Source organism: Natrix helvetica (genome assembly GCF_964273705.1).
Source record: "Natrix helvetica genome assembly, chromosome: 6".
Lineage (NCBI taxonomy): Eukaryota > Metazoa > Chordata > Lepidosauria > Squamata > Natricidae > Natrix > Natrix helvetica.
Genome location: NC_138553.1, coordinates 71,965,533 through 71,991,742, shown reverse-complemented (window position 1 = coordinate 71,991,742; position 26,210 = coordinate 71,965,533). Strand labels below are relative to the sequence as shown.

General features: G+C 40.0%; 1 protein-coding gene across 2 annotated transcripts in view; it reads left to right on the top strand.

Annotated features, from left to right (window-relative positions):
- The window catches only part of TBC1D22A (TBC1 domain family member 22A), a 133,963-nt gene extending 108,565 nt beyond the window's left edge, over positions 1 to 25,398 (top strand). For both annotated transcript variants that reach the window (XM_081958796.1, XM_081958795.1), the window contains exon 13: positions 22,226 to 25,398. In XM_081958796.1, coding sequence (XP_081814922.1) covers positions 22,226 to 22,354 — 129 coding nt within the window. In that variant the 3' untranslated portion in view covers positions 22,355 to 25,398. The remainder of the gene's footprint in view (positions 1 to 22,225) is intronic.
- The last annotated feature ends 812 nt before the right edge of the window (positions 25,399 to 26,210 follow it).

Genomic DNA, 26,210 nt, shown 5'->3' with positions numbered 1-26,210 from the left:
AAATGCTTTTGGAGTAAACATCTATCTAAAGAGAGTTTTCTATTTAAGATACATTAATAATTTAGTTTATTCAGCATGAAATGGAGCTTGGTTATGTAGCAGGAGGCTGTATATACTGCAATATTGGGATTCTTGGTGAGTCAACAGCAGGTCAGAGGAGGAGGCACTGCGGGACAGAGATGGCAGTTGCTCTTTAAAAATAATAATTTAAATCGAGTTGATTTAAATCAAGCCTTGTTATTAGTGATTTAAATTGTGATTTAAATTGACTTGATTTAAATCAAATCCACTCTGTTATTGCAGAAAGCTTTTTTTTAAATCCTAAAACCAGTCTGATCAATGGACAATGCCTGTTATGACTTTTGTGAAATATTTTTATATCAAAAGAGTTATTATTTTAACTGCTAAACTTTTAAAACTTTTGGGGTAAAACCAATTCAATGAAAACCACTAGAAGAACAGATTCAGCCTGCTCTTACATTCCCTTGCCTATTCTTAAAACTTGCTTCAGAGGGTAGAAGACATTTGGGAACATACTTGAGGAGCAAAAGAGAATTTCTATTGTAGAAGTGAAAATGAATACATACAGCTACATCAGATAGATTTTCTAGTTCTATGAGCATTTCAGCATAAATATTACAGGAAAATGAAGCAAGAACGCAAGAACCACCTAAATTAGCAAAGATAGTTAGAAAATACCAAGAACCCAATCAAGCACTGATATGCAAAATGTTTAATGGATACTGTATGCCTTCATCATTAAAAAGACATTTGTTTCCCTTTATTGAAAAGAAAATTGAGGCACATAATTATATATATGTATTTGTGTTACAACCCCTGGTATGCCCAAATATGGGAGGAAGCTCACTACTCCCTCCTTCTGTCCTTCGGCTCATCACAGAGAAGGAGAGCCTGTGGCTTAGTGGCTAAGACTCCTGCCTAATATGTAATACAGCCCAGGTTCGAATCCCAGTAAGGGTATGGCTAGCTGATGAGAGCTAAATAGCTTGAAATGGATCTATACTAGTCTCCCTTTATTTATTTATCAGCACAAATACAGCACAATTTATATATATATATATATATATATATATATATATATATGTGTGTGTGTGTGTGTGTGTGTGTGTGTGTGTGTGTGTGTGTGTGTGTGTGTGTGTGTGTGTGTGTGTGTGTTTTTGTGCTGATAAGTAAATAAAGGGAGAATTGTATGGATCCATTTCAAGCTATTTAGCTCTCATCAGCTAGCCATACCCTTACTGGGATTTGAACCTGGGATGTGTTACATATTAGGCAGATTTGTTAGCCACTACACCACAGGCTCTCCTCCTTTTATCAGCTAAGCCAGGGAAATAGGTATGTGTTTGTGTTACAACCCCTGGTATGCCCAAATATGGGAGGGAGCTCACTCCTCCCTCTTTCTGTCGTTCGGCTCATCACAGAAAACCATCCAGGCAGAAACCCAGATTTTTATTTTTAACATTGCCTTTTTATATTTGTGTTGTATTTGTGCTGATAAATAAATAAAGGGAGAGTAGTATGGATCCATTTCAAGCTATTTAGCTCTCATCAGCTAGCCTTACCCTTACTGGGATTTGAACCTGGGATGTGTTACATATTAGGCAGATTTGTTAGCCACTACACCACAGGCTCTCCTCCTTTTATCAGCTAAGCCGGGGAAATAGGTATGTGTTTGTATACAACACAAATATTAATAATAATAATAATAATAAATTTGGATTTATTAGCCGCTCCCTTTCCGAGTAGGACTCGGGGCGGCGTACAATGGAGCATAAAACATAAAAGATAAATAACAGCACAAAAACGTACATACATACACAACACACATACATACATACACGGAGGAGGAAACAAATTACATCATTAGACAGTTAAAAATCAGCTTTAAAATACCCCAATTGTAAAAACCCAATATGCAGTTAAGAATTAATATTTAAGAACAATTTAAAAAACAGTTAGGAGGAATGAGAAAATTACGATTGCGATTGAGCCAGGCCAGATAATTGAAAGAGGTGGGTCTTCAGCTGTACACGGAAGGAGCGGAGATCGGAAGTAATCCTGATGTCACGGGGGAGGTCATTCCACAGGGCTGGGCCCATCACAGAGAAGGCTCTGCTCCTGGGTGTCGCCCCCCGGCACTGTTTGGCGGACGGCACCCGGAGAAGTCCCTCTCTGTGTGAGCGAATTGGTCGTAGGGATGTGTGGGGCAGGATGCGATCCTGCATATAACTAGGCCCTGTGCCATGAAGCGCTTTAAAGATCATAATCAAAACCTTGAAACGCACTTGGTAGACCACAGGAAGCCAGTGCAGCTCGCGCAGGAGAGGTGTTACAGGGGAGAATCTAGTCCTCCCCATAATCACCCGCGCGGCCGCGTTCTGGACCAACTGTAGTCTCCAAGTGCATCTCAAGGGAAGCCCCATGTAGAGAGCATTGCAGTAATCCAGGCGAGACGTCACTAGCGCATGGGTGACTGTGCGTAGGGCATCCCGGTCCAATAAGGGGCGCAATTGGCGCATCAGGCGGACCTGATGGAACGCCCCCCTTGCCACGGCTGTTACATGGTTATCCATGGACAGCCGGGCATCCAGGAGGACGCCCAAATTGCGCACCTGTTCCATGGGGGCTAGTTGGACGCCCCCGATGGCCAGAGATGGAAGTACCTGGTTGAACCGGGAGGCCGGAAGCCACAGCCACTCCGTCTTGGAAGGGTTGAGTTTTAGTCGGTTGCCATCCATCCAGACCCGTACGGCCTCCAGACACCGGGACATCATTTCGACGGCCTCATTGGGGTGGTTCGGAGTGGAAATGTATAGCTGAGTATCATCAGCATACAGATGATATCCCACCCCAAAACCACGGATGATCTCGCCCAGCGGTTTCATATATGTGTTGAACAGGAGAGGCGAGAGCACCGATCCCTGTGGCACTCCACATGTGAGTGGCCTCCGGGTCGAACTCTGCTCCCCTGTCAACACACGTTGCGTCCGATCAGAGAGGTAGGAGCCAAACCACCGTAAAACGGTGCCCCTGACTCCCAGCCCCTCTAGCCGGTGCAACAGGATACCATGGTCGATGGTATCGAACGCCGCCGAGAGATCTAATAGGACCAGGATAGAGGAACAACCCCTATCTCTGGCCCTCCAGAGATCATCAACCAATGCGACCAAGGCCGTCTCCGTGCTGTGCCCGGGTCGGAAGCCAGACTGGCGCGGGTCTAGATAATCATTTTCCTCCAGGTGACGTGGGAACTGCTGTGCTACCACACTCTCTACAACCTTCGCTAAAAAAGGAAGGTTGGAGACTGGACGATAATTGACTAGGTCCGTTGGGTCCAGGGAAGGCTTCTTGAGCAGGGGCCTCACCACCGCCTCTTTCAAGGCGGCCGGTAGAGACCCCTCACCCAACGAGGCGTTCACCAGGCCCAGGAGCCAGTCGCGCGTAACCTCCCAGGATGCCAGTACAAGCCAGGAGGGACACGGGTCCAATAAACATGTGGTGGGTCGCAGACGTCCACGCAACCTGTCCAAATCCTCGATGGCAACCGAGTCAAACTCCTCCCAAAGCGGTCCCTCAAGAATCGCAACGGGCGTCTCTACTGAACCACTGAAAGGGGTCCATCCCATCCGAATTTGAGCGACTTTGTCCTGTAGATAATTCCCAAACTCCTCTGCTCTGCCCTGTAGTGGGGCTTCCCGTGGTCTCTCAAACAAGAGGGAACGGGTCACCCGAAACAGGGCGGCAGGGCGGTTATCTGCAGACGCAATAAGAGCGGCGCAATGTTGACGTTTGGCCGCTCTTAATGCCACGAGGTACGTCTTCAAATAGGGTCGTGCCTGTGCTCGGTCAAGTTCGGAACGGGAGGATCTCCAACGACTCTCTAGGCGTCTCTTGTGGCGTTTCATCACCCTTAGCTCCTCGGTAAACCAAGGTGCCAGGGTGGTTCGTCGCCGCAGGAGAGGCCGCAAAGGCACCACCCGGTCTAGGGCCCCGGTAGTCGCACTATTCCATGCGTCTACCAGGTCCTCCACTCGGGGGCGGGTCAGGTCCACAGGGGGTGGCCCAAGTTCCGTCTGGAACCTATCCGGTTCCATCAGGCGCTTGGGGCGGAACCATCTAATACTTTCCAGTTCCGCCTCCTCGCGGCGGGGGGTAGCACCAGGGAAGTCCAGCCGGAGAAGTGAGTGATCCGACCATGACAGGGGAATAGTGTCTAGATCCCCTATTCCCAGATCACTCGTCCACTGGCCAGAGACAAAAACAAGGTCCAGGGTGTGGCCTCCCTCGTGAGTAGGGCCCTGAATTAACTGGGTCAGGTCCATGGCTGTCATGGAAGCCATGAACTCCCGAACCCCCTCAGACGCTTCTCCCATCGACGGCAGATTAAAATCCCCCATCACTAAAAGTTTAGGGGTCTCAACCGCCACCGATGAGATCAGCTCAAGGAGTTCGGGCAGGGCCGCTGAAGTATAGCGAGGAGCCAGGTATACTATCAGCAGGCCCAACTGCCTCCCTGGGCCCCATCTCACGACGAGGGACTCACACCCGGATGTCTGCGGCACGGTGAACTCTCTCGGCTCTAAGTCTTCCCGGATAATCACTGCTACCCCACCGCCCCTTCCCTGGGCCCGAGGCTGGTGAAATGCTCGATAACCTGGAGGGCACATTTCCACAAGGGGTAGACCTCCCTCGTGGCCCAACCAGGTCTCGGTTATTCCGGCGAGGTCCGGCTCCCCCTCCAAAATTAGATCGTGGATGAGGGGGGCCTTATTGACAACGGACCTCGCGTTGCATAACAGCAGTCTCAGGCCTTGGGTCTGTAGATCCTGACCACCTAGTATGCAGGGGTTGGTACAAACGACCGGGAATGACCAAAAACCCCGGTCTCCCAACCGACTACGTGCTCTTAAACTGTCCTCGCACCTGCCCCTCCCCACGACCGTTGGTATTAAGGTGCCCTTCACAGGAATGCTATCTTCCCTCTCCTCCCCCACTCCGCTCCCTCCTCTTTCGACCACACCTAGGTGCCTGGCTCTTCCATCCCTCCTAACCGATTCCCCCCCCCCATCCCTACAGCCCCTCCCCCCCATCCTTATAACCCCTTACAACTTTTAAAAAACATTTAATTAAAAAACCCCTTAACATGCGCTTCCTCCACCTCTCTGGGTTAATAAACCCGTCCTCAAGGTGGGCCCTTGAAAGGGCAGGAGGCCATAGCTGCGAGAGGGGGGAATCTCGTAGCTGTAGTAGGTCTAGCCTCGTATATAACATGATTAGACAGGGCCAAGTTCGTCAAGAGGGAGCTGTAGATGTATCAGTGGCCACAGTTCCCACTAAGGGGATGGTCTTGGCAAGAAGATAGTCAGGCAGGGGGATAGGCTGATGAAAATAGTCCATATCCGAATGGAAATGCTGGCTGATGGAAGTATGATAAAGTAGCCAGCTGGTGGATAAGAATTGCAGCTAAGAAGTGGTTTGCAATGGATGGTAAATCATAGTAGATGGTAGGGCTGATAGCCCATAGTAAGTAGATGGTAAATGCGTGAGTGGGGGGGGGTAGTAGCGAGCACAGCAAAACACCGGGTCTGACCTTCTGCGTGGGCCTCTGATGTTCCAGGCCTCCGAGTCTATGGCCTGCCCTAGGTGAAAAGAATCCTCTGTCCATTTGGCAACCCAGGTGTTGTTGTTGGGCCCGGGAGGGCTGCATCGGCCTCCCTGCGGCCTTCCTGCAGCCCTTCCCTCGATCTTTCAACTCTGATTCCTCCGGCGCCTCAGGCCTCACCCTCCTTCCTTCATCCCTTAGGCGCCTTAGGTCTCTCGGGCCTCCCTCGGGCCTTACATCCTACACACATCACCGGCCAAATTCGAGCTCAGCGATCCATAGTTAGTTCATAGTTTGGGCCGCTCGGCTCTCCTGGGTTGCCACCATCGCTCTCATATCACAGGCCAAAAACCACCCAGTCGCACAATCACGCAGTCGCGCAGATCACCCAGACCACCGCCGCTGTCCTCCACCGCTGTCATCCACCTCCTCCAGCCTTCTCGCCCCCCTCCAGTCCAATTTTTACCACTCCGCTGCTCTGGCGCACCGTTGTTCTGCCGCCGCTCTGCCGCTCTGCCGCCCTGACTCCAATTCTGAGAGCGCCGGCCGCCATGCTGGTTTAAAACGCCAGCTGCCACGCCGCGCCGCTATCTTCCTCCTGTCTGGCTGCCCGGCCGACCCGACAGGCCAACTTGGGGCCAGGCAGGTGCCAGGATGTTTAACGCCAAAAATCCCCGACCCTCAGGGTGGAAATGAGGGTCGGCAGCATCCCGCCCGTCAGGAAACCCTCCGCATTTAGCAGAGCTCAGAGGCAGTCCTCCATTCCCTCCGGAAGCTCCTCCTCCTCCTCCCTCCGGAAGCTCCTCCTCCTATAAAGGCAACATTAAAAATAAAAATATGGGTTTCTGCCTGGATGGTTTTCTGTGATGAGCCGAAGGACAAAAAGAGGGAGGAGTGAGCTCCCTCCCATATTTGGGCATACTAGGGGTTGTAACACAAACACACACACGCACACACACACACACACACACACATATGCTGGTTTTGTTGTATTCGGGTCTTTTCCCGTGTAAGGTTGAGATTGTCTTTGCAACGTTTTGGCATGATCTCACCTGCCATCTTCAAGCGTGGGCTTAAAATGGGAACGGAGTTGCCGTCCTTCTGTAAGTCTTGGTGGGAGGGGATGGGGTGCTGGCTTTGTTTCAGTAAGTGGAATGATTGGTTGTGTGGTTGTATCATGATTGGTACATGATACCAATCCCTCTTCACCCAAGTGCCCATAAAAGAAGCCTTGACAGCCATCCAGAAAAAACACAACCCCCCTAAACACATCCTGGACCTGACCAACCACTGCCTAACCAACACATACTTCATCCATAATGGACAAAGATACAAACAGATAGAAGGAGCACCCATGGGATCACCCCTCTCACCTGTCATTGCAAACTTATACATGGAACATTTTGAAACCAACGCCTTAGACAAATCTGAACACAAATCCAAACTCTGGCTTAGATATGTTGATGACACTTTCGTGATTTGGCCACACGGAAAAGAAAAACTGGACAACTTCCTCACACATCTCAACAGCCTACACCCCAAAATACAATTCACCATGGAAATAGAAGCAAACAACCAACTTCCCTTTCTGGATGTCCTAATCTACAAAAAACCCAATGGCTCCCTAGGACACACCATCTACCAGAAAAAAACACACACCAACCGCTACTTAAATGCACAATCCCATCACCACCCTGCACAGATCAACTCTGTAGCCAAGACCCTCATCTCCAGAACCAAATGCCTAGCCGACAAAGACCACCTGAAAACTGAATTACACAGACTCACAAATGTATTAATCTCCAATGGATTCCAAAGAAAAACAATCACCAACCTAATCCAAAAGGAGACTCCCCCAAAAAACCAAGACACAGAACAGGACAATGGCATCGCCCTCCTCCCTTACATCAAAGGCACCACAGATAAAATCAGCAAAATTCTCCACAAGCACAATATCAGGACAGCCTTCACCACTGACCAAAAAATAGCCAACATCTTAAGAAACCCCAAAGACAAAATCCAGCTAGAAAACCAAGGAGTCTACAAAATACCATGCAAAATCTGCCCGGAAATATACATAGGACAAACAAACAGGAGGATAAATGCACGCATCACAGAACACAAAAATGCAGTAAGAAAAAAAGAAAAAACTTCCTCCCTTTTCCAGCACCTTAAAGCTACAGGACATGAAATCAACTTTGAAGGAGCCAGGTTAATCTCCAAAACAGAACACCTCCACAAGAGAATAATCATGGAAGCCATCGAAATAGAGAAACACCCCCACAACATGAACAAACATGATGATACCTCCCGCCTACCAAACATCTGGAAACCAGCCCTAGCCAACAAACGAACACCACCCACCACCCAAGCCGTTACAATACAAAACAACAATGGACACACAGCCAGCACCAATCAGCACCAATCTACCAATCATGATACAACCACACAACCAATCATTCCACTTACTGAAACAAAGCCAGCACCCCATCCCCTCCCACCAAGACTTACAGAAAGACGGCAACTCCGTTGAAGATGGCAGGTGAGATCCTGCCGAAACGTTGCAAAGACAATCTCAACCTTACATGGGAAAAGACCCGAATACAACAAAACCAGCATACCTACACCCGTGAAAATCTACGAAAACAAATTATATATATATATATATATATATATATATATATATATATATATATATATATATATATATATATATATATATATATATATATATATATATATATGTGTGAGTGTGTGTGTGTGTGTGTGTGTGTGTGTGTCAACCTTACACGGGAAAAGACCCGAATACAACAAAACCAGCATATATATATATATATATATATATATATATATATATATATATATATATATATATATATATATATATATATATATATATATATATATATATATATATATATATATATATATATATATATAATAATCAGTTGAAGATTTGTGATTGAATGGAATTATTACAGAACTACTTTAGAATCTCAGTGAATGTTTTAGTATTGGTGGACATAGTTGTATTCCTATTTAATTGCAGTTTTGAGTAGTGTTCCTTATGGATTTTCTTTCCAAAAGAGGAGAAGGGATGCTTTTTAAATGTCTTTATAAAGCCAGAATATGAAGATAAATTTAATCCCAAACTAATTTAAACATTGTTTGTTTTTTAAGAAATCAAATAAATTATATGTAAATTTGCAATAAGCTAAGCTAGTAACAAAATATTTTTCAAATTAAATTAGAAAAATAAAATAGCTTCTCTGTTTATTATGGGAGCAAGTCATTTGTACTAATATTTGAAGGCAGGTTACAGCTAGTGTAAATATCGGTCTAATTGAAAAATAGCTACAATAATCTGAAATTATTTAATGTGAACAATAGCATTAATTGAAAGAAACCCATTGAATACAGTTACATGGATTTAAAGAATCTTCAGCAAAGAAGAAAGCCAATTGAATGCTGGGGACATTAATATATCTATTTATTTTTTAAAGAAATATTTCTACAAACATGATGTTCTAGAATGCTTTCTGATAGTTTTCTCTTCTTTCTCAGTACCTCTTTTCTCCAGAACTCTTTATCCTAGTTCTCTGTTAAGGATTAGAGATTTTTTTTCTTTATTCTTTTGCCTTACTAGTGTACACAGAGACCAAGAGGCAAGTTGGTGGCATTAATCATAGGCAGAGTTTTCCATATTTTTTGCCAGATTTATTAAATCTGCAAATACTGCACATTTTAATAAAAGTACAGGCTTTTGTTGCTATTTGAACATATTCAAACAACCAACCTGTTCAGAAATGAATGGTTGGTTTCTGCCTGTTCTAACACTACTACAAACTGCAAAAATATTTTAGTGCACAAGTGGAATATATTCCAGAAACTGCCTTCCTATTCTTTGACATGTCTATGAAGTTTGATTGTCAGCTTGATTGTCTGATAATTTAAATTCACTGGGCAAACAAGTAGCTGCTAACATTCCCATTTACTGTGAGAATGTTTATCTTGGCTGCATCAAGGGAAGGTTGTTAGAAGAAAGTATTGTTTCTAATATATATGAGGGTATTTTGGTTAAAAAATTAAAATAGTTCACATGTTTATATTCAGTACTTTATCTTGCTGAATAGAAAGAACTTACGCTTTGTCAAAGTGCACACAGTGTGGCTATTTGAGACAACCCAGGAGCAAAATACACTAAACAGAGGCTTGTCTTTTAAATAGTGGTTTATCTACAAGGAATATATACATACATGTACTAGGCAAAGTCAGGCAATCAATCATCAACTATAGCACGGAAGCACACACACACACACACACACAGATATGCCCCAACAAGGCCTCTCTTATAATACAGTCTCTTAAAATGGTAAAAATCGAGTTATTATTTTGAAGACACTTTGATACAGCTACCCAAAAAGTTATGAAGAACCATTTAAAATAATTAAGATAGCCAGCGTCCTTGTAAAACATGAAACAAAATGTCTTCACTTCTATGTAATTCTATAAAGTCTGCTCTAATATTAGCAAGAATAATAACTTATAGCTTCATGTATAGAGATAGCAAGGCCTGTAAGACCATAATATAATTCTGGAGAGAAATATATTAAATCTATAATTTTATCTTGATAGAACCGTTTCTAATTGAAATCTTAGACTAGGATATAAGGAAGCAAGCAGTATTTGTTCTGACATGTAGTTTATCTCCCACTTTTCTTCACTTGCTTTGATCACAACCGAACTCCCATCATCCATTAATATGATAGCAATATAAATGTAGAAGAAGAAGAACATGAATTATCAGCATGACTCAGCAAGAGAACATTTTTTTCTTGCCAACTTGCACTACAATCCTATCATCAGGGAACCTGTAGAAATAAACGAACTGGTATCACATTTGGAAGGATTCCAGCTATCCTAAATGGACTGGATTCCTGGTCTGATGATGATGCAGGCATCATGTTTTCTTGCACTCTTTGCAAATACATGTTACTATTCCCTCTGTGCTGGCAAATTTTGTCTCCAGAAATCACTTCAATGAAATCACTTGGAATGAATCACTTCATCCCAAGATGAACCACTGTCCTACCCTGCTTGATTTCATTTTAACCAACCTAACTTTATTCAAATATTTGCTTATTTATGATGTCATCCATTCCAGGAGATGTACTACATAATGAATGGAGATATCCAGAGGTGGGCTGCTGCCGGTTCCCACCGGTTCAGGTGAATCAGTAGTTAAGATTTCACGCAGTTCAGCAAACCAGCAAATCCCACCATTGGCTGGCCCTGCCCCCACTCATTTTCCGAGCTGTTTTTCAGCCTGTTTTGGGCCATTTTTCGGGCCAAAAAACAGCCTAAATAATGGCTGAAAATGGCCCCAAAACAGTCTGAAAATGGCCCAAAAAACAGCCAAAAAACAGGCTGTAAAATGGGTGGGGCCAGCCAGTGATGGGATTAGTCCCAAGCGGCTGAATCCTACTTCTGCCTTTGAGGCAAGTGGCCTGGAGGTGTGGCTGGGTGTGATGAGTGACATCACCCACCCAGTCACATGGCCACACCTACCCAGCTAGAGAACTAATTAAGTAATTCAAGTCTCACTACTGCACATGACCACCCAACCACGCCCACCCAGCCAGTCATTAGGGCAGGGAGCCAGTTGTTAAAAAAATTGCAGTCCACCACTAGAGATGTCCTCTGGGATTGTCCTGGTGGGGGAGATATTTAAGACAAAAATGAAATAAAACTAAACTACTGAGGCCAAAAATGGGTAAAATTCCTCTTGAGGTGTTTTTAATAAAGCACCTGAAATGATAAAAATACTGTTTATTCAGTGATGAGCAGCAAAAAGTTTTTTTTTAAATGCAAAAATGTAAAATTCAAATATAGGTAGTCCTTGACTTACAACAATTCATTTAATGCCTGTTTGAAGTTACAATGGCAGTGAAAAAGTGACTTATGAACATTTTTCACACTTATGACCGTTGAATCATCCCCATGTTCATGTGATCAAAATTCAGACCCTTGGTAACTGAGTCATATTTATGATGGTGGCCGTATCGGGGGGGTACATGATCCCCTTTTGCATGCCTAAATAGGATGGCATAGAGCCCACCCGCGATTTCCACCGGCGATTTCCACTTCCACTTCGGAGGAACATAAATATTCCATCAGAGGTCTGGATGCCTTGCTATACATGATATTTATTAACTTCATATAAATTCTGTGATGCTTAAAAGTTTGTGATCCCTTTTGAATTTTCAGTCTTTTTGGGCGAATCAGTCTGAATCAGCCCGAACCGGCTGAATACCACCTCTGGCCCAAATTCACTTAACAATTGTTTTGTTTAGCAATATAAATTTTAGACTCAATTGTGGCCATAAATAGAAGACTACCTGTTGATGAGATAACCTATATAATAAATCAATAAATAACACATATATTATAATGGTGGATTAGTTACCTGTGCAAGTGTAAATCTAAAATATAGTTTATGAAATAAAATACATATCTCTGAGCAAGACAACTAATCTCAAGTGATAACATACAACAGAAGTCATTAATTTACATATTAGGGACAGAATATAAGCAGATCTCATATACCTGAATAATTTACATAATAACTCATGCAAAATGTCTTCCATCCCTTTGTCACCATTTCAGTAGGTGACAAATTTTATTCGCTCTGAAAAAAAAAGAATTATTTGGGTTAAACTGCCAGTTTAAAGCCTCTTCTCAGAGCTTTTGCCAGTCTCCATGAGCTTTTTTTCAAGCTACTCAGCAAATCCTGAACCTTGAATGATAAAATGATCTGACATTTCTTCCTGGGGACTAAATTTATATTTGCAGCAAGATAAATACTTAACTTTGGAATTCCTTACCATCCCAGAGCCTTCTCTTAAGCTAATGCTTCCCATATGCCCTTGGCAGGCAGAATTATTTCTCTTAATCCCTTCGGAGAAACATGAATATCCCTTCAGAGGTCAGGATGCCTTGCTATACATGACATTTATGAGGTTCATATAAATTCTGCGGTGCTTAAAGGTTTGTGATCCCTTTTGAATTTTCAATCTTTTTGCATAAATATGACTTAATTCAACCTACATACTTGATCCAAAGCTGCATACTACTGATGTTCAGCGTTCTCTGATAATATACTTGTGAGCACAGATAGTCTTAGAAGTTTGAATACTTTTGCTAAATACAAATGCAAAGCTTTGGCTCATTTTCCTTAATAAATAAATGAACAAGGATAATTTCGACTTCTTTAATTAGGTTCTCTTTGGCTAGTTTTAATACGTGTGGCAAACAGATCTCATTTTAAGTCATACTTATGCAGAAATATTGAAAATTCAATCAGGTTCAAAACTTTTATGGCTCTTTAGACTTAGAATAATTTTATTGTCACTTTGAATGTACACTTATCAGCATACATTAAAATGAAATTTCATTGCATATAGCTCTCAAAGGCTCATCACCTCTACTATATAAACAAACAAACAAACAAACAAACACACACAAATAAATAAATAAATAAATAAATAAATAAATAAGCAAGCATATATCCGCATATATAACACAGCGAAACATCACAGTCTAGTTTGGATGTACTGTATACATTTACATACTGTGAAAAACGAATCTTGGGAGTTTACCAGATGGATGGCATAGGGAACAGAATCTGGTAGTCCTGCTAGAAATACTTCAAAACCTCCTCCCAGAGGGGAGCAAGAGAAACCGACCATAAAATGTGTGTGTGGGGTCTCTAATAATACTTTGAATTCTAAGCACATAGTGCTTATAAGCAGTATCTTGACTAACAGGAAGCAAGCTTCCTATAATCTTCTCGGCTGTCCTTACCACTCTCTGTATGGACTTTCTATCTGAGGCACTGCTACCACCAAACCAAACAGTGATGCCGTTTGTTAAAACGCTCTCAGTTGGGTCTGTATAAAGTGGCCAGAACAGAAGGAGAAAGATGTGCTCTCCTCATCAGACACAGGAAATGCAGACACTGGTATGCACCCTTGCACTCTTAAAAAAAAAAAACACTGTCCAGCCACCAAGAATAGCATTCCTTCTAACTTTTTTAAAAAAAAACTTTTGGTAAGATAGTCTACTACTATCTATATTGTAGCTAAATTGGCTGCATGTAAAATGGCAGCTTGCAAAGTGTAACAGATGACATGAAAGTACCTGCAAAACTGACAATCCACTTCCCTCTGCAGTTGTAGTGCATAAATACTGCTTTTGTGTTACTTTTGGAATCCCTGTGTACTGTATTCCTGTCTGGAGTTCTAGTTGGGTTTTTTTTAAGTTGTGGGCCTCTGGCAATCCTGAAGGAATTCATTCATATCTTTTATTTAAAAAAAAACACACAAGTTGAAGAGTTGTTTCTCTGTTATTTTAAGCCTAGTCTGTATACTTTCTAATGATCAGATAATAGATTCAAAATCCCATGTCCATAGGATATTTCTTAGATTGCACACACTGTATTGTTCTGTCCAGCAAATGCACATATACAGTGGAACCTCCAGTCCCAACCCTAATCCATTCCAGGACTTCAGTCGGCACCTGATTTGATTGTGACTGGAAGCATGCACGCACCAACAAAAATGGAGCGGAAGGGGAAATCGCGGTGGCTCTGATTGATCGCCACTCAAGGATATGTTTGTGAACAGAGTGAAACATTTAGCAGATTTTTTTTGGACGGCACTCAATTTCGTCATGGTCAAGAAGCGTTTGTGACCCGAGCTTCCACTGTATATAAGATCTGTGCAATAAATGGAATGAATCATTTAATGTATCGTTTCTCATCTTTTTGCTTTTTTCTTAATTTGATGCTTTTAAGAAGGGTGAAAACATATTAACTACCCAAAATACAGTATAGGCAGATTTAATAGATTCTGCTGTGTGTTTAAGAGTTCTCCGGAAGCACGAGTTCCTTCAAATGCTTCAAAGAAATTATGACTCAGCTGTTCTAATTTGACTTTTAAAGGTTGCATTTCCAAAGATGAATCTTTGAAGTAAGGAACGTATAGTTCGTCGCGTGTGGCTTGAAATCTAATAAGTAGTCCTGGCACATTTCATATTGTGGAAGTACTGCATTGTCCCCACTGTGGAATCTGCACAAGAGCAACTCTGAGAGGGATCCAGATGTCCTAATGAACAACCACTTAAACATGAACCACCAGTGTGCTGCAGCTGCCAAAAAAAGCCAATGCAGTTCTAGGTATTAGACAAACACTTGCTTTATATGGCACTGAATACTCTTCCCAATTCCATGATACAATAGAGGATTTGAGACTCTAGAAAGAGTGCAGAGAAGAGCAACAAAGATGATTAGAAGACTGGAGGTCAAATGATGAACAGTTGCAGGAACTGGATAATATGCCTAGTCTAAGAAAGAGAAGGACTGGGGATGACATGATAGCGGTGTTCCAATATTTGAGGGGCTGTCACAGAGAAGGGGGGGGCAACCTATTTTCAAGAGCACCTGAGGGCAGTACAAGATTTAAAGTATGGAAGACTATCAAAGAGAGAACCAACCTAGAACTAAGGAGAAATTTCCTGACAGTAAGAACAATCAGTGGCACAACTTGCCTCCAGAGGTTGTGGATGCTTCATCACTGGAGGTGTTTCAAGGAGAAATTGCACAACCATTTGTTTGGAGTGGCATATGGTCTCCTGCTGGAGCAGAGAATTGGAGTAGAAGATCTTCAAGGTCCCTTCCCACCCTTATTAATTCTAAGTACATTCTAATTAATTTCTAGGTCATGTTCATAGTCAGATCTGTGATCCATTTGTGAATTTCAGAATAACTTTTCCCCCCGACTCAAATTATTTATAGTTGTTTTAATAATGATCACCAAAGAATTGCTCCGTTTCAAATTGTAGATATTTTTTTCCATTTTCTAAAGGATTTTCTGACAGTTGCAGTTTGGGTGACCTAAGCTATCCAAAGTAAATGTCTTAGCAGTGATTCTTTTTTTTTTCTTTTTTTTCTTGGTAATTCATAGCTGCCACTGGAGAGGCCTTGCACTAAAGAAAATTGTTTTCTTTTTGGGGTTTCTTTCTGCAGTAGAATCTGAATAACAATGCCAATTACTGACTTTATCATTTTGTAGCCTCTAGTGAAAATAAAAATGAAAATCACAGACACCCTGGATGCAGCAAATTCAATCAAAACTACTGATGGGAGCAAATCAATCTTCACCCTCCTCCCCCCCAAAAAGAGGGAGAACCCTTGCGGTATAAAGTAAATAATAGGGAATAAAGTGACACATGCTTGTTTTTTTTTTCAGACAAATTGACAGAAAAAGGGGATTTACTATTTTTTTCTTTTAAAAAAAATTGCATCTCACACAGAGAGGGGCTCCTCCTGGTGCCGTCTGCTAGGATCCTTCTCTGTGATGGGCCCAACCCTCTGGAATGACCTCCCCCCAGACATTCGAACTACCACCGACCTCCGTTCCTTCCGGCAAAAGTTAAAGACCCACCTGTTTCAATCAGCTGGCCTGGCACTTTCTTAGTTTTACCTCCCAGGGATTTATTTTATTTTAGGGTTTGGGGTTTTAATTGTGATGTTTTAAGATTAGAATTATTTATTTCTTAGTACAGCCTATCTCCCCCTCCAAATGTATCTTAAATGTAGTTTAAATGTATTTAATTATTATGACTGATTTTATATTGACTGTACACCGCCCCGAGTCCCTTTTTGGGAGAGGGGCGGTCTAAAAATCTAAGAAATAAATAAATCTATTCTCTTATGACTCACTAAATGCTAAACTGTTACACTGTAACAGCAAGATGGAAAATAATCAATGTAAATATGTCTTGTTTTGCCACCTGAGGTAAAGAGGTTAGGTACAATTCCTTGTTATAAATGGCATTCTGCTTTCTACAGCTGGGTTTTACAATTTGGTTAAAAGCCAGGGTGCTACATTTACAATTTTACATTTATTTTATTTGTACTTACGTAAGTAATCTCAAAGGGACACGATGGCTCAGTGGCTAAGATGCTGAGCTTGTCGATCAGAAAGGTCGGCAGTTTGGTGGTTCGAATCCCTAGTGCCGCGTAATGGAGTGAGCTCCCGTTACTTCTCACAGCTTCGGACAGCTTTGGACAGCGCTGGCTGTTTGGCTTTGAAACGGACATGAGCACCATCCCCTAGAGTCGGGAATAACTAGCACATATGTGCGAGGAGAACCTTTACCTTTAAATAATCTAATTCATTTTTATAAATAGGCATCACATTTTTCCTTCCCTCTATCCTACACACTTTGCATTAAAATCTTTCTCTTTTAATGCCAAATCAATTTTTATTCAGCCTTTGCCATTATATGCCCCCTTTTTAGAGAACTGTTGTACCAATGAATGTCAGTATTCAATTTTATTGACGCATCCTTGATATTCTCTTCACCAATTAAGAAGCATTTGAATTAAAAAACTTGCTCTTGAGTCTTCTGTTTCGGTTAGTGTGTGTGTGTATATATATATACTTGGTGAATAATATCCCCTTCATAAAATAATAATAATAATAATAATAATAATAATAATAATAATAATAATAATAATACTAATACTAATACTAATACTAATACTAATACTAATAATAATAATAATAATAATAATAATAATAATAATGGTGGAAATACAATCAAGGCCATAAATACCTGGGCAATACCAGTTATAAGATACACAGCTGGTATAGTTAACTGGACACAAGCTGATTTGGACATTTTGGATCGAAAAACCAGGAAACTAATGACAATGCACTACAGTTTACATCCACGCGGTGACACTGATAGACTATACCTGCCCCGAAAATCAGGTGGCAGAGGACTATTACAAGTGAAGCAAATAGTTGAAGAAGAAAAACATGCACTGGCTGATTATTTAAAAGAAAGTCAAGAACATCTATTAATCGAAGTAAAGAACAAAAATCTACTGAAGGACCAACAGAAGAAACAAGAATACAAAAAAGATGTGATAAAATCAAGAATGGAGAGTTGGCAGAACAAAGCATTACATGGTCAATTTCTGGAAAAAATAAAAGATAAAGTGGACAGTAAAAAAACTTGGTTATGGTTAACAACAGGTACATTAAAGAAAGAAACAGAGTCACTAATCCTGGCTGCGCAAGAACAAGCTATCCGCACAAATGCCATTAAGGCCAAAATCGAAAAATCCTCTGATGATGCCAAATGCAGACTCTGCAAAGAAGTTGATGAAACTGTTGACCACATACTCAGCTGCTGTAAAAAAATTGCGCAGACTGACTATAAAATGCGGCACAATTCAGTGGCACAAATGATCCACTGGAATTTGTGCAAAAATTATAATATTAAAACAGCAACAAACTGGTGGGAACATAAGCCTGAAAAAGTCGTTGAGGGTCAGATGGTCAAGATCTTGTGGGATTTTTGCATACAAACGGATAAAATACTGGCTCATAATACACCAGACATCACACTGGTTGAGAAAAATAAGGTTACAATCATAGACATCGCAATACCAGGTGATAGCAGGGTCGCCGAGAAGGAATATGAAAAAATCGAGAAATACCAGGACTTAAAAATCGAAATCCAACGATTATGGCACAAACCAGCAGTGGTAATTCCAGTGGTAATCGGCACACTGGGTGCTATTCCAAAAGCACTGGAATTACATTTAAAACAGTTAAAAATTGACAAAATCACCATCAGTCAAATGCAAAAGGCCGCACTGCTTGGATCCGCACACATATTACGAAAATAAGTTACGACGTCTTAGGCCCCTGGGTGGGGCCCGACTAGTAATTAATGCCAAATCCGGCGAAACAACTGGCTGCTGTGATACAATTCTTTTGATGCAATAATAATAATAATAATAATAATAATAATAATAATAATAATAATAATAATAATAATAATAATAATAATAATAATAATAATAATAATAATAATAATGTCTACTTTAGTAGGAGAATCCAGCTGCTTGACTCATATAGGGATTGCGAGCTTTACAGTTATTTATTGTTTGCCAGATCAAATAATTGACCCAAATAATTCCCCCCCCCCCCCCAAGGGCATTATTATTTCTGACCTCCGTTTTACTGAACTGAAAGTCAAGGGTAAGCAGACACTATTAGGGCCATAAATACTTTCCTTGGCTTTTTGCTCAATTTGACTTTCATTACCTTTTTTTAAAAGATTTTTCTAATTAATAACTTAATTATATAAAAAACTGACCTGTTCCAAAGGAAAGTACCAACCTCAAATGTCAACTTTATAAAAATTTTCTCACAAGTCCCATAGAATTAAAAATTAATAAATAGAAATGTTAATTAACTCCAGCTAAGCTTGCACCACTTTAATCGTATAGTATTGTATTCCTTTTGAAATATTAACTTGGTGAATAATAACCCCTTCATTTGTTAGCTTTTCTTTCTGCCTCTTAAGGCAGTCACTTGTTTTGGCTGAAAGTTTAATGGATGTTTGCTCTGTCAAAATGTCGCCTTCTTCTTGGGAGCTGTCAGTCCTAGTTGACAGTTGAGTCAAATATAACTATCACTTATTTTTCTATTTTTGGTGCTAGGTCATCCAGATTTTGGCTAGGATTTTTCCTCCCCAACTAGTAACAGAATTTTCAAAGAAATCACCTATAAAGACCTGCTTTTACTGATTCATTGGATGCTTAGAATTAACCTTGTCAAAAGTAGCATAGAGGAAAATGGACATAAAAAGTAATACTGCACAAATCCAGGTCAGAATATAGAATTGTTCTAAAGGATAATAACATTTTTAAAAGCAGCATGACTTTAGTATACAAGAATAAAAATAAATTCTATGAAATCTGTGGATTGTTTGATAAATACGATACAGTGCGGCACACAAAATTTGATTTATTCACCACATGTGTGGGCTTGTGTGAGAGAGAATAAAGGAAGAAAGGAGAAATAAAACTTCCGTAAAATATATACCAATTTTTAATATATAGAATCGACACAAAACAAAAGTCACACCATCTTCCTGGTCACATGGCCGCCATTTTATATGCTCGGAAACCCCTTCGCATTTATGACTGGTGGCCGGGAGTTCTCTGCGGTCATGTGTTTTGGCCTTTGCAATCTTCTCTGCTGGTTTTCCAGAAAGTCAATGGAGACCCTAGCAAGGAAGGTTATAAATTCAAATTTAGATCTGTTCCTCCATCCCAAGACAGATTTCTTCTTCGCCCTCTGTGCATCCTTCCCGACACTGGAGGAACTGGCCTTGAATCTGTCAAAAACCCTAGTGAAGGTCATCATTCTGAATCTTTCAGAATGCGCTGGTGTTCATTGGTGTTTTGGCTAGCGCCATCATTTCCGCCTAGAGCGGAAAGAATAGTGATGATGAGGCATATACTTTCCCATTCGTTTCAGAGAGATACCTATCTGCATATATGTCAGAAAAAAACATCCATGTTTTGTGCAATTGTTACTAACCATGGCAGCAGTTCATTACAATAGCATAGTTTTATTGGCATTACTTCAAACTTTGGTTTAATATTCTACACTGCACTGGCTTCCTGTGGCCTACCGGGTGCGCTTCAAGGTGCTGGTTACCACCTTCAAAGCGCTCCATGGCACAGGGCCTAGTTACCTGCAGGATCGCGTCCTGCCCCATACATCCCTGCGACCCGTCCGCTCACACAGAGAGGGACTACTCCGGGTGCCGTCCTCCAGAGAGTGCCAGAGGGCGACACCCAGGAGTAGGGCCTTCTCTGTAGTGGGCCCCACCCTTTGGAATGACCTCCCCCCAGACATCAGGACAACAACCGACCTTCGCTCCTTCCGTATGAAGCTGAAAACCTACCTGTTTCGACTAGCTGACCTGGCATAATACTACAATCTCTCCAGCCCAGGGCATTTTTAATTGGTAATTTTAGTTTTTAAGGGTTAATTTCACTGGGGTTTTAACTTTTTTAGGTATTGTAACTTATTTATTTATTCTTACCTCCTCTGTACGCTATATAATACTTTTGTACGTCGCCCCGAGTCCCTGAGGGGAGAGGGGGCGACTAATAAGTTCAAGTAATAAATAATAATAAATAAAGCTGACACACATTATTTGTTTTCTTTTACAGCTACTCCATGTCAACATTAGGATATCTATCTATTAACAGCTGGCTTAGTCTTAAGAGAATTCATTTTACGAATGCTTTTCATAGTTTTAAAATAAATCTGGCTGATATTACTACAGGTTTTGTTATATCTTATTCCTAAGAACAATTTTTTTTCTTAGAAATAAAGTGCTTAGCCATTTGAGAAAGCAGATAGTGAGCAACAGTTAAGCTAGCATGAATTGTGTAGCGAAACAAAATCTATTTCCCACTGTTTAAGTTGGCAATATTTGTTTTCTTCATATTTCTAACTCTTGGTTCTTAAGTGTAATCTTTGGAGCAGTTGTTGACATCAGGAGAAAGATATGATGGTGTTTGTATGCATGGTTTAAACATTATTTTATTTAGGGATGCACAAGTATTTTTGAACTGGACTGATCACACAGCATTCCTTGTCAAGCATGCTTGTAGAAATAACTGATATTTAAAGATCCTTTGTGTTGTTATACTTTGCAGCTATCCTGGAAAAAATATTTACTGATATACTATTCATGTACAGTATATTGGATAAATAAAAGGTTAGATAATAATGTTGTAAACAGTACTCTTTCCAACCTGCTCTCCTTCAAGGGTATTCCAACTTTCACCCTAAATTATTATTAATTAATACTAAATGAGTACATATTCCATAATTCCATATTGTCTGGACAATATGTTAGAAGAAGGTTTCTGTAGATCAATTCTAGTTGTATATGAAATTAACACATAACAATATTTGGGTGCACAGGAAGATTAGTTCACTCCGAGTGTGAGATGGTTAATTATAGAAACAGTTTTTGTCATTAACCAATGAGTTTGAGTTTCTCTTTTTACTCATTCAACTAGACCTAAATAGAATTTTGCCTGGCTTTCTTCTGTTCTGAATTGCTGCTTTATTTATGTGGCCCTAAATTCTTTGGTTGTCAGGATATTTTATTTTGAATCACAAATGACATGCTCACTCTTTTAGTTGTGCTTTTTACAGATATACGTGTAGATATCTAAAAAGGGACACGGTAGCTCAGTGGCTAAGACGCTGAGCTTGTTGATCAGAAAGGTCAGCAGTTCAGTGATTTGGATCCCCAGTGCTTCCTGTCAGAGTGAGCTCCCGTTACTTGTCCCAGCTTCTGCCAACCTAGCAGTTTGAAAGCAGGTAAAAATCCAAGTAGAAAAATAGGATCCACCTTTCGGGGGAAGATAACAGTGTTTCGTGCGCCTTCGGCGTTTAGTCATACCGGCCACATGACCACAGAGAAGTCTTTGGACAGTGCTGGCTCTTCGGCTTTGAAACGGAGATGAGCACCGCCCCCTAGAGTTGGGAACAACCAGCACATATGTGCAAGGGGAACCTTTATCTAGAAAGAACTCAAATTTGGTGAATCCAATCTTGAAGTTTTAGATTGATACTGCAAAACTAGCCAGTGAAGTTAACTAAATATATATCTTTTGATTTATTTCTCTCTTTTTCTTCCCACAAGGAACTACTAATCTTTTTACAGAATTTGCCTACGATGCACTGGGGAAACGAAGACATCAGCGTTCTCCTTGCTGAAGCCTACAGATTGAAGTTTGCATTTGCAGATGCTCCGAACCATTACAAGAGATAAAAAGTGTTTTTTACAAAGTGTGGCTCTGATTGTGACATCAAGTTTCCATATTGTGGTTGTGCTGGCACACAATTGTCTACAGTTTCTATATTACTGTTGAGCAAGAAGCTATTGGATTACCAAAGAAATGAGAGTACAGGGGAAAATCTTGTGTGCTTAAAAAAGAAATATTCTTGTTCATTGATTACAGAAAATTAAATTTTATTTTCATTATGGTCCCTTTTTTCTTTGGTAATTGAGTTACCATGCGAATGAATAAAGTGTGCTATGTTCATTGGGATCTAATGACTGATTGTGTTGTCTCCATCAGTTTTATTCCTAGTCAATTATGTTCAACATTTTGATGGAAGCATTTTGTAGTGTCTGAGGTGCATGCAAGCTAATAAGAATAATCAGTCTTGCATTGAAAATGAGTACAAATAAATTAGGGAAGAAGGTCACGTAGAGGTGGTTGCACACTTATTTTGTTCGCAAACACAGGATGTTTTGAGTCCTTTTAATAGAAAGTTTGTTTACACAATGAAATCCAGGAGTAGATTTTTATGGAACACAATATTTAAAACTTGAAAATAATGCCACCTGCGTGGTCAAATGAGATCCTCGGATGTTTTACTCAGCCGTGTGCAGGTAATGTTTACTATGTTATTTGACTTTAGAGTTTCCAAAACATATTGACTATAGAATAGGAAATAAGTTTGGTTTGCCATAATGTATTACTAAGCTAATGGTTTAAAACCTTTTTGTGCATGTAGATCTTTTTGTTTCAATATTTTTCCTAATTAAAATCTTACTTTATCCATGAAGAATATATTTTGATGTGCTACTGCCTTATGTTGAATTTATAATGTGATGGGGCACTTGATAATGTGATTTGGTATGAGTGTGGGTATACCTCAGCTCTTAGAATATAAGCATGGAGTTGCTGTGTGCTGATCAGGTTTAGAAAATTAGACTGATGAAGTCTCAAATGTACTCTCTTGCAACCATCATGCAGAGTTCTTGATTAATTAAGAGCCAAATTATATAAAAACATGTATGTTTAGCAGCAACCTATTGAAGGAATTCGGTGAAAGGACTTGGTTAATAATATAAATGATTTGGCTTTCTAAAATATTCATCAACCATTAATCTTTTGAAGGGTCCAATTTAACAGACTCAAGCAGTTAATGTTTCCACTGCAATATAGGAGCTCTTCATGTGTGCCTTTAAGTCTTTATTTGAATGCCTTAGTGTGGTTGTATATGTTGACTTCCTTTCTGAATGGATAGATGCCAAAACACATAATTATTACAGGCAATAGCACTATTTTTTTCTGGCCTTTCATAGGCTGCACAGATATTTTAAAAGTTTCTTGTTTAAAGACATTTTGTTCAGTGATTGTGAAACATATTCCAGTTCCATTGGAGTTCCTCATCTTCAAATGCATGCTTTTTAACAGTTTTATTGAACAAAGCAGAGTAGTTCTGTTATTATCGTAACACAGATGCACAGTCACAAAGAGGATTCAGTTTATGAGAGCTTTAGATCAATACTGATCTGAGGGGGCTACGTTATAGGTATCTGTGTTAATTCTAATCCTATCATCCATCGACTAATATACCATGCAAAGTCATTCACAGCCAATATATTCCAATAGATTCTTGACTTTAATCATATAACGGAAATGACATTTAGTTTTTCAGAATACCCACCCCCATCCCCCGGGTGGTATTCAGCCAGTTCGGACCAGTTTGGGCGAACCGGTAGTGGAAATTGAGTAGTTCAGAGAACCGGCAAACACCACCTCTGGTTGAGCCCGTCGTCCTGCCCCCATCATTCCCTGTACTATATTCCCTTCTTTTTAGCTTGGTTGATTTGCGTGGCAGAGCGGATTTCTGCATCTCAGCTGAGCTAAAAAAACAGCTCAGCTCACCAGCGCTGACACCGAGGGCGGTCTTTGAGTGCTGCGCGTGCACAAAATGCTCTCTCATAGAACCAGTAGGAAAAGATTTGGAATCCCCCCACTTCCTCCCACCCCCGTAAGTTTGCAAGGTAAAGGGAGATTCTTAGGGTTCAATGATTCTTAAACATAAGGATACTTCAACGTTCAGTGCATTATTATTTTTAAATTGTCAGATTGTGTCAAATAAAATAAATAAACCTTCCCCACCCTCAAGGAAAAAAACAAACCAACCAGCGGAAATGCAGTGAGAGTGAAAATTTTATGAATCATTTAAAAAGAAAATAAGATATAGAGTACATGGATTTGTACTTTTTAAATTGTATAATTTGCATAGGAATTTCTCTTATGTAAAATGGATCTGTTTTACTGTGCTAAATGTATTTGGAGAAATGAAAAAAATGTTAATTCCATTTGATCTGATTTTCAGGCTTTGTTAGGATCATTATTGCTTCCTCTTCAAAACTGAACAATATTTCATGCTGTGAAAAAAAAAAAAAAACCACCATCGAGTACATCAAAAACAAAGGGGGACTCTGTCCAGTATTGTTTTATAAAAATTGGGTATTTAAGATAGCTGATATCATTTTGGCCATAGGATATATTTTCTGTATACTTATTCTTTTTCCTTGGAATTGTGTCTTGATTTCTTTGTATAACTCAGGAAAAGTGCTATCCCAACCAGCTGTTATATGGAAAAAAATATTTTTGCCACTTTTACATCCCTTTGTTATAATTTTGAGTTGCTCTCTAATATCAATATTCTTCCAGTTAAAATTTACTAATGTAGACAAGATATTGGAACAATTCAATAATTTAGCATGATCTGTAATGTTATATTGAAGGCTTAAAGCTGCCTTGTCATAAATGCAATATTAAATGTACAGTGCATATAACCAATTTCTATCTATAGCATATGCCTAGTAATGTAAATAAAAACAATGTACTAAATATGTAAATATAAAATATGAAAGATACAACTATCTTGCAATCACCTGTACATCTCAAATATACTATAGCAAACTAGTTGTACTAGTCTTTAATTTCATATGGAAAAACCCATAGATTTGTATTACATTAATAAAATGTAATTAATACCCAAGAATTTGTATATATGTGTCTATTATATACTTTTTGGAATTAATAAATGTTTCAAATGAATACATCTTTTTACGTCAGAATATCTAGGTATAATAGAGGAAAACCTTAAGGTTTTTGAAATTATTTTAATGTTAAAGATTGTATGATGAACACAAAATCTATTTGGATTTTAAATGTGCATGCTGCCAAGTACATAAAAATTACTAGGAGAGACACCCACCCATCAAGGTTTTGCAAACAAAGCCAGAGATAGTGTAAGGTAAGATTTCAGTACTGACATCAAATATTGACCTTGTGTTTCTCATTTTTGCTCAGAGTTTTAAAACAATTGAGGCAATGCAATACAGGTGAAACTCGAAAAATTAGAATATCGTGCAAAAGTTCATTTATTTCAGTAATGCAACTTAAAAGGTGAAACCAGAAATTAGATCTTCTAATTTTTCAAGTTTCACCTGTATATCTTTAAAAGCATATTTAATGAACTATAACTGGTCTTATATGTGTTTGCTTTTTTACGTAACTATGTTTGTCTCACAGGGCTTTTAAGAATTAAAAAATAGGTCTTGGATGGCTGAAGGGGAAAATATAGCTTCATGTTGAATATTGCAAAAAAGGCGATGATAATACTGATACATTCCAGGTGAAAGAACAGGATTTAAAATGTTAAGTTTTAAATTGTGGGTGGGGTTTTTTTTTTGGTCAAATTTTACCCAATTCCTTTCTCGCCCAACTCTTTTGTCATTTAGTAACCTTTCTTATAAAAGCTGTACAGATTATATGCTACCTGTTCTGTAAAGATCCTTTTCATTTATGTAG